Here is a 17,033-nt window from a genome sequence, read left to right as displayed (position 1 = left end):
CCCACCCCCAAGTCTAATTGAGGTCGAGACAGACCATAAATGCGATAATATAGATTGCATGCTCAGAGGAAATGGGGTTGGTTTCATAGTGGAGTTTTAATTTAGGATTCGTTCTGGTGATGTAGCCTCTTCCTATGGTACATTACTTTGAGCCCAATATAACTGCATTTTCCCACAGCCCCTCATTATAGCTACAGCTTCTCACTGCTTTTTAATTAAAAAGGTGGGGGGGGGAGAGAAATGAAACCTAAAGCTTAGGTTGGATATTGTCTGGGTATGCAGGGACTAGTCTAGGCAGATTGCTTATTTAATTTTTTAATTCTTTCAAAGCTTTCATGGAGATGTCTTGATTTCTATTTCTAGGGGGATGGGTATATATATCATCCATCATACACACACAAACACACACAAGGCATCAAGATTTTTGGAAAGTAAAGACATATTATATGTATATTCTTGGAGCTTCCTATAAGCTTTGAGCAAGTGGGAATCCTTTGTGTATCCTAGAAAGGGTACCAGCTGTGTGGTTGGATGGTGGCAAATGCTTAGTGAGCATTTATTCCGCTCGCCACCTATTGGGAATAAGGCAGGGAATGTAGAAGATTGTAAAAATCCTTAAAAGGCTGATATTCTAGTACATCAGAAGTTAAGAGTTAATCATTTTTCTGCTGTGGGCAGCAGAAGCAGAGAAATGACTTTATTAAGAACAATTTCTTTTGTCATTCCTTCATCTTGAGGGATTCCAAACACCTTTCAGATACCAAAACAAATTAATCTCCAAAGGTGACTGGTAAGACTGGCTTAATCCTCTTGGGATTGGTTGTGTAAAATGCAAGGAGAGCTCAGGCCTGAGCTGATGACCTCTCTGACAGGCTGTGAGTGCTGCCTTTCTGGATCCAGAGTCCTTTGTCTCTTCTGTAGTGAAATCAGTTCGGCAGTTCCTAGGTTCTTCCCCACTTACATATTCTTGCTTTGTTTTGTATAACTGATCACTCTCTCAGTGGTGAATACTGGTAAATATAATCTAGAAGTTTATTTCTGGGGCAGGGTGTTGTTAGCTTCACAGATTTTAATGGGGGTCTTTTACAAATAGGACTTCAGCTGAATATGAGTCCCTATTTCATTCAGTGTTGCCAGAAATCCAATTTCATTTTGACATTATCAGGGAACAGGAACCCCTCAGATGAAAATTCCCTAAACCTGGGATGTCTAGTATGGTAGCCACTCGCTGCACATGGCTGTTGGGCACATGAAATAGGGCTGGTTCTGTGTTGAGATACACCACGAGTGTAAAATACATCTACCAAATTCCAAAGACTTAGTATTAAAAAAAAAAAAAGTAAAATACTTCATTAGTAATTTTTTATATTGATTACATGTTGAAAAGGTAATATTTTAGATATATTGGATTAAATAAAATATATTATTGAAATTAATTTCATCTGTTTCTTTTTTTGTTTGGCTGCTAAAACAATTTTAAATTATATCTATGGCTTGTATTATATTTTGATTGGACTGCTATGTCCTAGATTGTTAAGCCCCTTGATAACAAAGCAATGTTTGTCTTTATGCCATGTGTCCCCAGTCCCCAGCACAGTGCCTTATATATAGTTGGCACTTATTATATATTTGTTAAAGAAATGAATTTTAACCTTTATTACTCAGAATGGTCAAATTTCAGAAATGAGTAGGAACTTCTCTATTTGGAGGGTTAGTATCTGAAAAAGAATTGAGAGTTGAGTAGAGAAGTAAAGAACAGAAGTTTTTAAAATTTTGCCTTGGGAGAGAAAAATGCTGAAATAAAATATATCGGGCCTTTGGGAGGCTTATCCATCTGTTGGAGAGGGAGGTGGGAGCTGTTATGTTTGTCGAGGAACCATGTCAAAGCATCCCAGTGGGATGGGTTCTGCTGTGCTCTGCTACAGAGTTGTCCTCCATGAGGGGAGCTAAAGCCGAATACCCTGTATGAGGGGGAAGGAAATTGGAGATACAGTGGCTAAACCTAAAGGTTGCCCTCTTAGGAATGTGCTTAGACTATTCACAAAGATTAGCAAAGCTATTCTTGTCTCAAGAATCCGTTCTAGCCCTGTCTATCCCTGTGTCCCTATTTAGACATTACCCTAATGGAAGCCTGGGACTGGTACTAGGCCAGGCTGATTACTTGAGGATCCTTCAAGCCTTGGAATTCTTTAATAAATTATTTGTTGAATGAATGGTTTAACAAATATTATTTTAACTTGCCTAACATCTTGTATGACTTATGTTTATATGTTCTTGCCTGAAAGTCCCTCAGATCTGTCTCAGCTAGGGTCCTGGAATCATGGAAATTGGCAAACTTCCCAGAGATCAGTTTCAACTTTTAGAAGGCACCAGGTTGTCTTTGCAAGAGTTTATTAAAGGATCTCAGGCATCCTGTCTCCCTGCTTATAAAATAGAACTGTTAACTACTTCTCATCCCCAGAGATGGGGTGAAGATTAAAAGGAGTGCTTTAAGTTCTGCAGAAGGAAAGTGCTATTTCAGTGGAAATTATTAGTGGTAAAAATGAAACTCCTCCCGGACCTCTGAAATGTTTGTTTTACAGAAGTGGATTGGAAGATGTGTTCAAAAGAGACATTGCCATTGTTCTTTTTTTTGCATTTCTTAACTGTGGCAGTATTTAGCTTTCTCCTTTTAATTGTGGTCCACTGCCTTTTTTCTCTGCGCTGAGATAAACAGTCCAGAAATCTCCTCTCCATGGAGGACTGTGGAGCTCATGCTTTGATTTGGCTGCTGCAATAGGCTCACACTAATCAGAACCGCAGCAGGGCTTGTTTTAGGAGCCTGAAAGAATTAGTGCTCCCAGAGGGCTGAAGTTCCTTACCTGCTGTGGCGCTACCTAGTTTGAAGCCTGCCCTCCTTTAGGAGCAAGCTACCTCCTTCTCCTCACATGAAAACCACCACCTCCTTTTTTTGTACTCTTTGGTTACTGGCATGTTGATTTCCTTTTTCTTTTTCTTCTTCTTTTTTTTAAACGTGTAGACTAGTAATGATGACAACAGATTTTTGTAATTTTTATATTTATGGAAATAGAGTGTGATCATATGAAATTTTAATCCATCCCAGGGAGACTCAGGAACAGAGTGAAAAATAGCAGGTGGTACCCCACAAACCGAATTGTCTAATGTGAGTTTTCTAAGCAATGTCGTATGCTTAGACTTACTGAAGCACCTGGTATGTGGAATCAGCAGGGTACATGAATATAGAGGGGAATGCCTTTGTACCACTCGGGTAGCAGAGTTCAGTAACAGTGTGGGTTATAAGTCACAGGGTGAGTGAGATGTGTATCATGTATAATAGAAATTTGTCTGTTATCACCAAAAGCAACTTAGCAGGCTGGCAGTGAATGTAGCATTTTCTTCACTTCGGTAGTGACATACCACATTGTACCTAGCACACTGTTGGTGTGTGCAGTTATTGTAACAGATAAAGAAAAGCTCGTTGAAGAGCCTAACACAAATGTTTTGTGTTGGGGAAGACAGAATCATTTGGATTAATTAACTCATAGTAATAATTTTATATATTTGTTTAGTATTGTTTAGTGTTCTTTCACTACAGTTTGCCACTGTTTGGGACAAACTTCCAGTTATAAGGTAAATAAGTTCTGGGGACCTAATGTATAGCAGAGTGACTGTAGTTAATAATACTGTATCGTATACTTGAAAGTTGCTGAGATCTTAAATGTTCTCACCATCAGTGGTGGTGGGGAAAGGTAATTATGTGAGGTGATAGAGGTATTAACTAACCTTATTGTGGTATCATTTCACAAAATATGTATGAATCAAATCATCATGTTGTACACCTTAAACTTGCACAAATTATTTGTCAGTTATATCCCAATAAAGCTGAAAAAAATTTTTTAAATACACACAAAAACATCTTTTCTGAAGTTCACAGGGAGAAAAGGGTAATAATCTCCACTTGCAGATGAGGAAAGTAAGGCTTAGAGAGGTTAAATGATGTGCCCAAAGTTGCACAGTAGTAACTCGAGCTGAATGGAGATATTGGGCTGTTTGATATCTAGTGCGGTGCTCTTTTTCCTCAGTTCTGAGGCCCATTTCAGTAGTGCCCTGTTTTATTCCAGCTGAATGGCAAGCAATTGTAAAAACTCCTCCATGGATTGCATTGTCAGAGGGAGAATGAGACCCTAACAGTGCGGTGGGAAAAGCCCTGGACTAGGAGTCCGGAAGTGCCGTTCTATTTTCAGTGCTGCTCCTGGCTTTGTGACCTTGGGTAATACTTGACCTCTGGGCCTTACTCTACTCTGCTGGAAAGTAGGAATTTAGAATGTTGTAGACCCTTGGAAGTTGTGTATGTAATATTCTCTGTTTGAATTACTTGTGAGTGACTATAATCTTTTTTAAATCTGAATTAAAACCAGGTACTAAGGGACTGGTGTTGGGGACTGAATCCTAACTAGTAAATTGAGCTTAACCCAGCGTTCCCTTCTCAAAGTAGCCTTGTTCCCCGTGATTTCTGTATATACAGGAACTTCTGTGAAGTGCTAAACTTTACATATTGAAAAATACTTGTAACAAAAACCAGCTACCTTGTAGGTGACTGTAATCATGTATTTATAGAATCGTTGCAGGTCTGAAAAATAACCACTTAGAGCTTTACTTCATTCTGTGGGAGAAATTGTATGCTCTGGTGTTTTTCAGTCAGGGAATTCTGAAAACTTTTAGAATGCTTGGTATGTATGCCCTTATACATATTTTCCAGCTCTAAAATCCTGTGTTTCTTTTTTCTCTTCCTTAGCCCAACAGGGGCACAAAACGTCCCCGGGATGATGAAGAGGAAGAGCTGAAGATGCGTCGGAGACAAGCTGGTACTCGAGAGCGTGGCCGCTTTCGGGAGGAGGAAATGACTGTGGTAGAAGAAGCAGATGATGACAAAAAACGGCTGCTTCAAATCATTGACAGAGAGGGTGAGGAGGAAGAGGAAGAGGTAAGGTGGCAGAGCTGGGCTTGGAGCTCAGATGCTCGGCCCTGACACAGCATCTGTAGAGTGTAATTCAGTGCTAAATGCTTAATTTCCCTGAACTTCCCAGCTTAATCTGTAAAATGGGGTTAAGAATACTTATTTCACAGTGTTGACATGAAGGTTAAGTGGAATAATGGAGTTGGGAAAGCATCTTACAAACTGTAAAGAACATTACAGATAGAGTTTTTAAATTATTCTGGATTATATATTATAATCGAGGCCCAAGCACTGAACTGTGGGGCAATTAGTATGGACTGAGGAGGGTCAGAGAGGCTTCCTAGCCAGTACTGAGGACACATAGAGGGCACTCATTTTTAAGTACAGTCAATAGTCTTTGAAAGAGGAGTAGAATTTTGTCAAACAAGTGGAGGAAGGGCTTTTCAGGCAGTTGAGATGGCCTTCGCAAAGCAATGAAGTTGAAGAAATTAAAGGCGCAGTTAGGGGATTAGGTATTTAGATGTGACTGAAAAAATATGGTTTAGGGAAAGAGATACCCAAGGCCCTTTCTATTTGCTGTTCCTCAAGGTGCCTTAGGGCCTTTGCACTGACTCCTGTCTCTGAACCTTTTTACTTCTGTGTCCTCTGCTGGCATGCTTTTCTTCCCCTGATGCTTTTTACATGACTGGTTTCTTCTCATTCAGGTCTCAGTTCAGGTGTTTCTTCCTCAGGGAAGTCGTTCCTGTCTCTGAGGTAGCCCTGCAAGTCGTTCTCTTATTCTCTTATCACTTTATTCTGTATACTGTCTTCACAGCACTTATCATGATCTGAAATTCCTGTTTGTTATTTTACTCATTTGTTGTCCTCTCCCCAACCTCTGTTGAAAACAGGGACTGGCTCTGTTTTGTTCACAGCTGTATCTCTAGCATTCAGAGCAATGCCTAGAACTTGGTGTAGGCCCTTAACAAGTATTTATGGAATGAATAAATGAATGAAGCTGAAAAGAATAGAGGTAAAATATCAGTGATTAAAAATAATGTGACCTTACCTTTGTGTCTCTTTAAATCCTTAAGTGTTAACTTGTATGTAATTTCACTCTGACATTTTGTTCAGTATGAATTAGATTCTTAACAGCCAGCTGTTTTTTGGTTTCCTCAAAGACTTGATGCTAAGTTTGGATTTAAAAAATGAAGCTGGAGTGTGAATCTGAGAAGAAAAAAAAATTGATTCATATTCCAAAAAGGTCTTTATTGTGTTATGACAGTAACTCTCTCCTCATTAGGATTTCTACCAGTGGTAATTCGGTGGTCTGCCCTTAAGAGATGGTGACACTTTGGAAATCTGTGGTGAGAAACAGTCTTGGATTTCCTCTCTGAGGGCAGCAGCCCTGCCAGCCTTAGACAAACAGTGTGTGTAGCACATCCTCCCTCTCTCCCTCCCTCCTTACTAGCTTCTGATCAATCTGTTAGCCCTGCAGCAGCAGTTAATTGGCAGGTATAATTCCCGTGTCGGGCAAGGCTGGTGCTGGAGGATTAGGATAGTAGCTGTCATGGGTATAAGGTTTCTAGCCTGGAACACAGAAATGGGATGTGGGACCAGCCCTTCTGTTAAGGGATAGGGAAAAAGAGGTCGCTTTGTAAAAATGACGCATGGAAGGCCACAAGTCCAGGAGTTATTTTCTCACTGCCACCAAAGTCCCATTTGATGAAAAGCAAGTGATGTTTGCCCCTGTAAAGTCAGGTGAACTTGTAAAATATTATTGTCCTTTTTGTGCTACATCACCAGCATTCATCTTTCTGAAATCTCCCTCTGGTTTCTGACGTTGAGCTATTAGAGATACTGCTGTGGCTGATGACTAAGACTGATAATTCGGTTTTCCCCCAGTGTTGGAGAGAAATTAAAGGAGGGAAGGCCAAACCCTGGAGAGGCTAAGACTTTGGGAATCCTAGGAGAGCTGTATTATTAACACTAATAAAGTTTTTTCCTACAGGGTTGGCAGGATGTTAGCTAAGGGAAAGAAAAGCTGTAGGTACTGAGATTGCTTGAAAGTGATTTAACCCTTTCCTAGCAATTTAAATTATTTTAGTTAAATCCCAGTGATAAGTTGGGTACATTAACAATCATGCTAATAGTTACAATAACAGCTTATATTAATAGAGTGTCATATAGTTTATAAAACAATTTTATGTACCTCATGTCTTTAGGTCATCTCTATGATGACCTAAAGTAGTTTTCCCCTTTCTCCCTGCCTTCCTTCCTTCCTTCCTTCAACAGATCTTCATTGGATGTCTCCTGTGTGCCAGGCCCTATCATGGGCACTGGAGAGTCAACAGTGAATAAGCAGACATGGGCCACTAACAGAGGTTTGGGGTTGGAGAGATTACTGGGCCAAATCCTGCCAGGCCTTCCTTATACAGGTCATGTGAAGGATTTGGGACTTTATTCTAAATGCCAAGTGGATGAATTCATTTATGAGGTAGAATCAATTAGACTTGGTGAGGGTTTGAAGATTATATTCAGCAAAGTAACATTGCCACGTGGGTAGTAAGTAGTGAAGCTAAGCTCTGAGTCCTGACTGAGTCAGGGCACTGACTTCAGTTTTTTTACCAAGTCAGGGTACCTCTCCTTAAAGCTGTAGACACTGGGGAGCGGGTGGGGTTCCAACAGAGTACCTCAGGGTCCAGGAGTCACTGATAAAATCTAAGAAAGGTGTCATGCCCAAAATGAATGTATAGGTATCTCCCACTTAAAACTCAATATGTCGGGGCTTCCCTGGTGGCGCAGTGGTTAAGAATCCGCCTGCCAATGCAGGGGACATGGGTTCGAGCCCTGGTCCAAAAAGATCCCACATGCCACGGAGCAACTGGGCCCGTGCTCCACAACTGCTGAGCCTGTGCTTTAGAACCTGCGAGCCACAACTACTGGGGCCTGTGCACCTAGAGACTGTGCTCCGCAACAAAGAGTAACCCCCGCTCACCGCAACTAGAGAAAACCTGCACACAGCAATGAAGACCCAACACAGCCAAAAATAAAATAAGTAAATTTAAAAAAGAACCTCAATATGCCAAAATCTAAATTTAATAGCTAACATTTTTAGGTACTTAAAAAATTATGAGATGATTCAGTGCTTTCATAGCTAACATTTTTAGGTACTTAAAAAATTATGAGATGATTCAGTGATTTCCAAAAGGATCTATTTCTGGTTCTCCATTTTTTTTTTTTTTTTTGCGGTACGCGGGCCTCTCACTGTTTTGGCCTCTCCCGTTGCGGAGCACAGGCTCCGGACGCACAGGCTTAGAGGCCATGGCTCACGGGCCCAGCCGCTCCGCGGCATATGGGATCTTCCCGGACCAGGGCACAAACCCGCGTCCCCTGCATCAGCAGGCAGACTCTCAACCACTGCGCCACCAGGGAAGCCCTTCTGGTTCTCTTAATAGCAGTTTCTTTATTGCTTTTAGGTGTGAGTTTTGGTCAATGACTACAAAGTTACGAAGCTAGGAGTTGGGAGAGTGTTAGAGAGGCAGAGTGCACTGCAGCACATTACTTTAAACTGGGAACTAAACTGAGGAAAAAACATTTCTGAAACTTTAGTGTAGATTTTTTTTTTGGGGGGGCGAATGATTCTGTTTTCAAAAATTCACTTTATTTACCTTTGTAGGTATTATTCCAGTGTATGAAGTAAGAATATTCTGTATGGTCTGCTAGTTTTTTTATGCTTCCTCTGAGCGAGGTTACTAAATTCTTGTTGCTGTATCGGGATTCCAGGTACCTGTCTGATACCCTTCTCAGTAGCTAGTAAGGACTAGATACAGTAATGTATAATATAAGAAACACAAAGCAGTGACTATTGCTAATTAACAACCATTCTTATGGGTGTACAAAAATAGGCTATACGTTGAATTTGACGTATGGACCATAGTTTGCTGACCCCCGGTGTTGGGAAAAGATTGAGGGGCACTGCCACTGACTCAGGGTTTGACCTTGAACAAGTTCTTTAAACTTCTAAATGTTATCTTACCTGTACAACAGAAGAGAAGGACGAAATAAATATTAAACAATATTCACTTAGTATCGTTGCTTACTCCATGCCATACAGTATGCTCAAGAAATATTTGTTGAATGAGTGAGTCTTTAATACCTTAAGTTGAACTTCCTGTGCTAGATGTGAGACACACAGAGTGATGATACAAAGTAGCATGTGATGTACACCCTTAACCCTCATTCTAATGGGGGAGATAAAGTATTTACTGTACAGTTAATCCAGAAAGGTGAGGGGCAGAATGACATGTAAGAGCCACGGGAAAGAAGTAGTGATTAGTGAATAAGAAATCCCTTTGGACTGAAATTGTTGCATTTGTCTCTTTACCCCAGGAAGAGCCATTGGATGAAAGCTCGGTGAAGAAGATGATCCTTACATTTGAAAAAAGATCATACAAAAACCAAGAGTTGCGGATCAAGTTTCCAGACAATCCAGAGAAGTAAGTCTCTGTTTTGCTGTTTTTGCCCTTTCTCCTCTGAGATGTTTTGTTTGCTATTTTGTTTTGCTCTTTGTGTATTTTGTGTTCCCAGGATGACCCACATGTTTGGGAAATCACTAAAAGTACTCACAGGACTCGGAGTCAGTGGTACTCAAGGATACACAATATGATCAGCAAGGGGAAAAGACACATCAGGCAGTTTGGAGAAATTCATGTACAGGCTTCCTGTGTTTTCTCCCTTCCACTGGGAGGGGTCAACAGACCTGCTCCTTTTTCCAGCAGTGAAATACATCATCACATGTGCAGTGTTTCTGTTAGGAAAGCCCATTTGAGACTCTGAGACCAGGGTATTTATTGAAGACAGATCATAGCATTCTCTGCCAGCAACAGCTACCAAAATTCCAGACTCACAGAAGGAAAGCAGATGTTCAGTGCCCCAGATGGGCAAAGCAACCTTATCACTTAGGAATTGTTTCAAAAGCCAGGTTCCCAGCTGCCAGCCTAGGACCAGGCCCTTCTAAGGATCAGGCCTGTTATATTAACTCTTTTTTGCATTACTCTTCTCAAGGCCCCAGGAAGACTGACCATGGCTGCCATTAGTGATAGCTTTACTGTTGAGAAATGTCAAAGGCTTTGGGGTTAGACAAATATGGGTGTGACTCCCACATGACCTTGAGTAAGTCATTTCTCCTTTCTTAGCCTCAGGTGTCTCATCTGTATAAAGAAATAGTACCTTCCTCACAGGGTGGTTGTGAAGAATAAATGAGAATAATGGCAAGTGTTTAGCTCAGTATCTGGCACATAGTAAGTGCTCATGAAATGATAGTTAATATGGTTGTTACTACACCAGCTCCTCAGTGCACTGAAGTGCTATAATGAGGAGTCTGATAACTTTGCATCAGTTTTGAATCCTAAGTAAATGGATTCTCATATTTATACAGATTTTAATGTCCTAAATCTCTCTTTTCCTCCCTTCCTCCCTCCCTCCTAGGACATACACTTTTAATGAATCTTAATATGCCTAAGGCCCCTAGGCAATTAGGAGTTGAATAGTATAGTCTTTGCACTCAAGTTTAAAGGTTACTAGGGAGACTGACTATAAATGCATGGTAGAAGGAAGTATACTTTAAAAGAAATACAAGCAAAGTACTGTGGGAGCAAAGAGGAGAAGCAGTGAATACCACATCAGGGGCTATTGAAGGCTTCACAGAAGAGGTGGTATTTGAGCTGGGCCTTGAAGAATGATTTTGATTTTAGTTAGGCAGAAAACATGGAAAGGCATGCCAGGCAATGTGACTAGCAGGAACAAAGCCACAGAGTTATCAGAGGGCATCCTGTTGTCATGGCAACTTGGTAAGGCTAATGTGGTCCACTACCTTCTCTCTGTACTGTGGATGAGGAGGTGGAGAGGGGAGAACCCGGTTACTGGACTTGGGCCACAGCCCCCTTTGACAGTAGGAGTAGCTAGATCAGAGCTCAGCTTTCCCCACACCAGAGTCTTATCAGTTTTTGTGCTGACCTCTGTCATGCAGCAGTAATTGCACTTGTCATACTGCTGTGTGTGTGTGTGTGTGTGTGTGTGTGTGTGTGTGTGTGTGTTTGATTATATAAGTAATACATGAATAGATTGTCATCGTAAAAAATACCAATAGTGCATAGTAGAATGAAAAATGAAAGCTGTCCTTCACTGCACTGATCCCCTTTCCATTCCTCTACTTAGAGATAGCGCCTGTGAACACTTCTGTGAGTATCCTTTTTGATTGTTTTCTGTACACTTATTTACATATATATAAATATGCAAATATTTTTCTCCTACCTAAATCATACTGTACATATTCTGCACCTTGATTTTTTTGGTCACATAATGGAAGATCTTTCAATGTTGGTGCATGCATATTTACCTTATATTTTGTGCCTGGTGCATAGCATTTCATGGTTTGGAGATACCATGATTTATTTATTATGTTTCTATAGATGGACATTTGGTTATTTTAAATATTGGCTTTTATGAACAATGCTGTAGTGAACCTCTGTGTACATGTGTCTTAGTGTACATGTATTTCTATAGGATACACATCTAAATGTTGAATTCCCAGATTGAAGGGCATGTGCGTTTTAAACTTTGATAGCTACTGCCAAATTCCCCACCATATCCTTTAGTTCTGTCACCAGCAGGTCTCTTTCCCTACGTTCTTGCCCACAATGAATTTGATCTCTCAACATCTTTGCCATTTGTTTTATTGTTATTTCTTTACTCAGCGGTCTTCCTGCATTAGACTCTGTGTTCCTTTTAGTTGGTGTGTATTGTTTGTCTCTGTAGTACCTAGCACGGTACCTGCCATACTGTAGGCACTCAGTAAACAAGAGAGATCTTATATAGTTGATGTCATATTTACTACATCCCTATTGCTTGGAACCCAAGGATACATTATGAGGCAGCTATGCCACAAGTTGATGACACTGGAAATTTAAGAAATCCAATTTACTTCTTGGAATGGCAGTATTACCTTTGCCCGCTTGGTAGGTATACTTGTCATTTTAGAGCAGCAAGTTTCTGCAGCTTATGTTCACCATCTACATCTTAGGTACGACAGATGCTATATTGTTACAATTCATGAACTGGTTTTAAGAAAATGTTGTTTTATTTAAAAATATCAACAGTGTTTTCCATTCACACAAAATTTATATACTATTTTAGTTTTAAAATCTAAACATTTGAAAATTGAAATTATACATAAAGAACATTTTTTTTTTTACGTCCAAAAGCAGTTAGGAAACTACATTGTGTTTTAACCTTGAGTTCTTGAATTCTTACTGGTGCAGTGTCTTTTATAATTCTCTAGACCAGCAAGGTGCAATTAAAATGAAAATTGCTAGAGCATATTTGAATGAAACTTTCCGGTTGAGATCAGAAACATTCAAATTTATTTTCCCATATATGCAATTGTCATTTTGATTGCATACCAAAAACTGCCTCTCTTCATTTGGCTGCATTTCAGATTCAATTGACACTTCTCTTATGCAGCCTCTACTTTGCACTGTGTGATCTTTCTCCCAAACATCACATCTGGTAGAGTGTGCTGTTTCCCTAGTAAGTCCTTTAGTAGTTTTTCTCTTCATTTTTGCAGGGGCAGAATTATTTAGTTTAGTGGTCCTCAAATTTTTTAGTCTCGGGAGCCCTTTGCGCCCTTAAATTATTGAGTACCCCAAAGTACTTATCTAAGAAAATTCTAGAATATTCAAGTACACATTTCATTAGCCATTAGGGCAATGGTATCATCACATTGTTGTATAGTTGTCTGAGAAACTCCACCATACACTCCTGAGAGAATGAGAGTGAAAAAGGCAAATAATGTTTTGGAGTTGTTGTAAAAATAGTTTTGATCTTATAAACCCCTGAAAGGATCTCCAGCCACCACCTGCAGTCCCAGGACCACACTTTGAGAACTGCTGATTTAGCCAGGTGAAGGAAGCATCATGTTGTCTGTGCACTTACAGCTGGTTTTGTGATTGCAGGAGGACTCGTTGGTTTCTGTTGTTCTTATAGTGTTTTTGAACATTGCTGATCACTTGCTAAAATTCACTTTTGTGGTTGAGGGAGAACATCCTGCTGGTCTGAAGCAAATGTACATGGGCAAGCTAGCAGAATATTCTCCATCCTACCAGATGGAATCAGTGACCCCATCTCAGCCTGGGTTACTGTTTTAATATGTTGCTCTATTGCTTTCCCGTTGACCTCTAGCTTGATCCTCTCCCCCCAGCTGTGAGTCATCTGTTGCTGAAGGTATACCTAATCCCTAGGCAGCCGTCTGCAAATACTGTAGTGTGTGATTTTAAATGAGTAGGCTTGTACTTTTGTCAGCAAAAAGAGAATTTTCTTTGTTATAGTGTAGCAAACTTGAGGGTATCTAGATTCATTGACTACTACATGCTAACACTTGTTAGGCATTTTATTATCTCTTTTAATCCTCACTATAATTCAGATAGGAAGATCAAGGAAGTTGAGTTTTAGAGATAGGTTAGTTAATATTCTGTCTCCCTTGACAAGGCTGGAGCCCAGTGCTCTGTGTTCCAATGGCAATTTTCTTGGGCAACGCTGGATATCCTTACAATGAATTGTATGTAATAGATTATTTATATTTGTGCTAGGCTAGGAGTTTGGTGAGGACGGCAACTGGGATTATTTTGCTATCTGTTATATCCTCAGTACCTAGCACAGTGACTGGCACCTAGTATGTGCCCATACATACTTATTGACACACTGCTAATGGTTACACAGCCAGTAAATAATGTTGCTGGGGTGTAACCCAGGTCAATTTCATTCCTACGTCCAGGCATTTCCCACTATATCTCGTTACTCATGTCACATGGGACCCCAGTGGTATTTTTATGCTGTTTCCCTGCTCACAGTTGACTTTCTGCTCGTTTTGTTGTGATAATTTTCTGACTTTCTAAACTTAAAGATATTTGATTAAGATTGCATATTTGGAAGAAGGATTTCAAAGTTGGAAGGGACTGAAAGGTACAGTCCGTTTCTCCCTTCTCATCATTGATTTTTTTATATCACCTTTTATTAATTACCCCCAGTGACAAAGATCTAACTTCCCAGAGAAACCTATTTCATCATTTGGCAGCTCTGACTCTTAAGATTTCAACTCCGAATGAAAAAGAATTTCAACAAATCCTCCTGTGAGAGGATATCTAGACTCCTTATAACCTCAGTTGCTTCCCCAAATTAGTTTCCATATCCCTCCTAAAGTATGGTTCCCATAACAGATGTCACAGACTTTTATGGTCATCTAATCGGCATAACTATCTTGTCTTCTTTTAAGCAGCCTAAAACCATAACAGCATTTGTGGCAGCTACTTTCCTCTGCTCCTTCATTTGGAAGGCATCTGCTGAACTTCTGCAGTGGACCAGGGAGTGTGCCCAGTGCTAGGTGTCCAGAGATGACTGAGAAATAGTCTCTGTCCTGGCAGAACTGTTTGGTGGTCTGATTTGTATTGTGGTTACAGTTGAGTAAAACCATCAGGTCCTTTCTACACATGTCCTCTTACTACACTGTGTCTTTCCTGCCCCATGTATTTGTCCTTGACTTTTTGGTTCAATGCGTTCTCCACGTAGACCCTAGGTAATTTTTCTCCTGTTAGATTTGGCCTATCATCATTGCCTGTCAGAAACTTTTTGAATTGATTCTGTCAGCTGCTGTGTTTACTATAAGCTTTGTGTTATATGACATTTGTTAAGTTTGCCTTTTATATATCTTCACCCAAGTTGTTGATCAAAACATAACAATAAAATAATATAGTTGATCTAAACAGACCTAAGGAGGGAGCCCTGCAGGATACCACCAGAAGCTTCTCTCCAGGCTGACATTCATTCACTAATTATCACTCAAGTCCCCAAATCTCTTCCTTGTATGCAAGATGATTTTGTTTATTACTAGTTAGTGCCCAGTCTCCCTTGCTAATTCTTCCCAGTGAGCTGCAAAAATCTTTTGTCAAGTTACTCTCAAGAAATCAGATTTTTTGTTTTGTTCTGTTTTATACTACCCATGTAAGGCAAATAAGCCTTAGAGGTTTGCTGAGCCCATTAGATTCAAAGATTAAACAGATCTACTGCCCCGTGGAATATCTGAAGTCTGCACCAGCCCTTCCATGTCATGATTCTGATTTGGTTTCCACACTTTAGGTGATGGGGAACTAGTGATTTAAAAGGTAATCTATTTGTAAGCACTGTGGAAGGAGAATTAAAAAAAAAAGTGGTATGGGGGGGTCTGACAAAAATAATTTTGAAGTTTACTTGGAATAATAAGCAGGTGAGAATAGACAAGGAAGCATTCAAAAAGAAAGCTAACATAGGAGTGTTTTGCAGTAACAGATATAAAATATATTGTAACACTATGAAAGTATGGTCCTGGCTCAGGAATTTGCAGACATATCAATGAAATGGAGTGAAAAGCCCATAAACAGATTAGAGTACACATTAAAATTTAGTGTATGATAGAGGTGGCATTTCTTCAAATTTGTGGAAAAGAGATAGATTATAGTATTGGAGCAATTGGCCAGACATTTGCAGAGTATAAAGTTAGATCTTTGCCCTATATTATACACTGAAATAAATTTTAGTTTTATTACTCCTAAACATTTAAAAATGTATAAACATAAAAGTACACCATATATCTGATCTTAGCATAGAAAAAACCTTGCTCAGCATACAGGTAAAATAGAGTTCATAAGGCAAAGGTAATTAAAAGCCTTTATGTCAAAAAGCACAATGTACAAGTTAAAGGACAAATATTTTTCTCTGGGTTTTTCTTTTTTTTTACAATATATCACAGAGATTAATTTCATTAATATATAGAGTGCTTATAAATCAATAATAAAATGAACACCCTGATATAAAAATGGGCAAAGAAGAAATACAAATAGCTAGTAAACATTAACAAAATTTTTACCATGGTGGTATCAGAAAAGCAAAATTTTAAAAAGTTACATTTCCCATCTCAATTAGGAGATTTTAAACAGATAATATTTTTTTGAAGAGGGTGAGGGGAAACAGGGAGTTCATACACTATTGGTGCCTTTCTGGCAGAATATATCAAAACCTGTTAAATTATGCATACTCTTTGACTTGGTACTTTCCTTCCTGGGAATTATCCTCACACGATAGTTATGAATACATGCATCTTAGTGTCATTTGTTATAAAGGAAAAAATTGGAAACCATCTGAATGTCTGACAAAGGGGGATTGGTAAAATAAATTATGGAACATCTACACAAGGAAACACCATGTAGCTTTTTAAAATGTATTATTTAGAATAGGACTTTCAGATAGGCCTAATCTGTTCCCTCTCCATGATTGATTGGTAGCCTTTTCTTGGAACACTATGTTGAGAAGGATTCTGAAGCCATGTCTGGGCTCAGCGGGGGAGATGCTGTGCTCAGTGAGGGATTTTGCCAAGGGAGAAGAAGGACTGACAGCCCTATTGGATACTGGCTTTTCCTGCTGTAGAAGAATGTTTAATGATAAGAGGAATTGTTCAGACTATGTTAACAACAACAGCAAAAATTATATATAGAACTGTATACTGTGTAGGCTACTTTTAGGCAGGGGGAAGGCTATGAGTTGAGAAAAATGACTTAAACATACCAGAGTATTATCAATGGTTATTTCTGGTTAATAAGATTATAGATGATTTCGGTTTACTTTTTGAGGGCTCTTCTTTCCTTTTCCCAGTTTTCTACAAAAAGTGGTGTTTTATAATCAGAAAAAACTACATAAATGTTATGATTAAAAATGGTAATGGAGAAAAACAGTGGTAAGATATTGTCTAAATTATGGACATGTTTTAAAAAATTACAGTCTCCAGATTTTGTTCTTACAGAATCTCCAGAGTTCTGGGGAGGTGGTATTTGCCCAGCTCCTCAGCATCTGGAGGTTCAGGAGTCCCTGCTTATGTTCCTTTTCTTTGTGGCCTCAATTCAGTTAAGCAGGCATCTGTGGATACATAGAGACAAAAGATATAATTCCTGTCTTTAAGAAGCTTACTTTCTGGAAGGGAAGATAGACATATTATATGTGTTAGTAGTAGTAA

The 17,033-nt window shown here is 39.4% G+C and overlaps 1 protein-coding gene across 1 annotated transcript in view; it reads left to right on the top strand.

The window, feature by feature from the left end:
- CTNNBL1 (catenin beta like 1) overlaps nt 1-17,033 on the top strand; it is a 170,303-nt gene that overhangs the window by 24,464 nt on the left and 128,806 nt on the right. The window contains exons 2-3 of the mRNA XM_060123028.1: nt 4,796-4,984; nt 9,329-9,435. Coding sequence (XP_059979011.1) covers nt 4,796-4,984; nt 9,329-9,435 — 296 coding nt within the window. The remainder of the gene's footprint in view (nt 1-4,795; nt 4,985-9,328; nt 9,436-17,033) is intronic.

Source organism: Lagenorhynchus albirostris, chromosome 15 (assembly GCF_949774975.1).
Source record: "Lagenorhynchus albirostris chromosome 15, mLagAlb1.1, whole genome shotgun sequence".
NCBI lineage: Eukaryota > Metazoa > Chordata > Mammalia > Artiodactyla > Delphinidae > Lagenorhynchus > Lagenorhynchus albirostris.
This window is presented reverse-complemented; position numbering and strand designations above follow the sequence as displayed.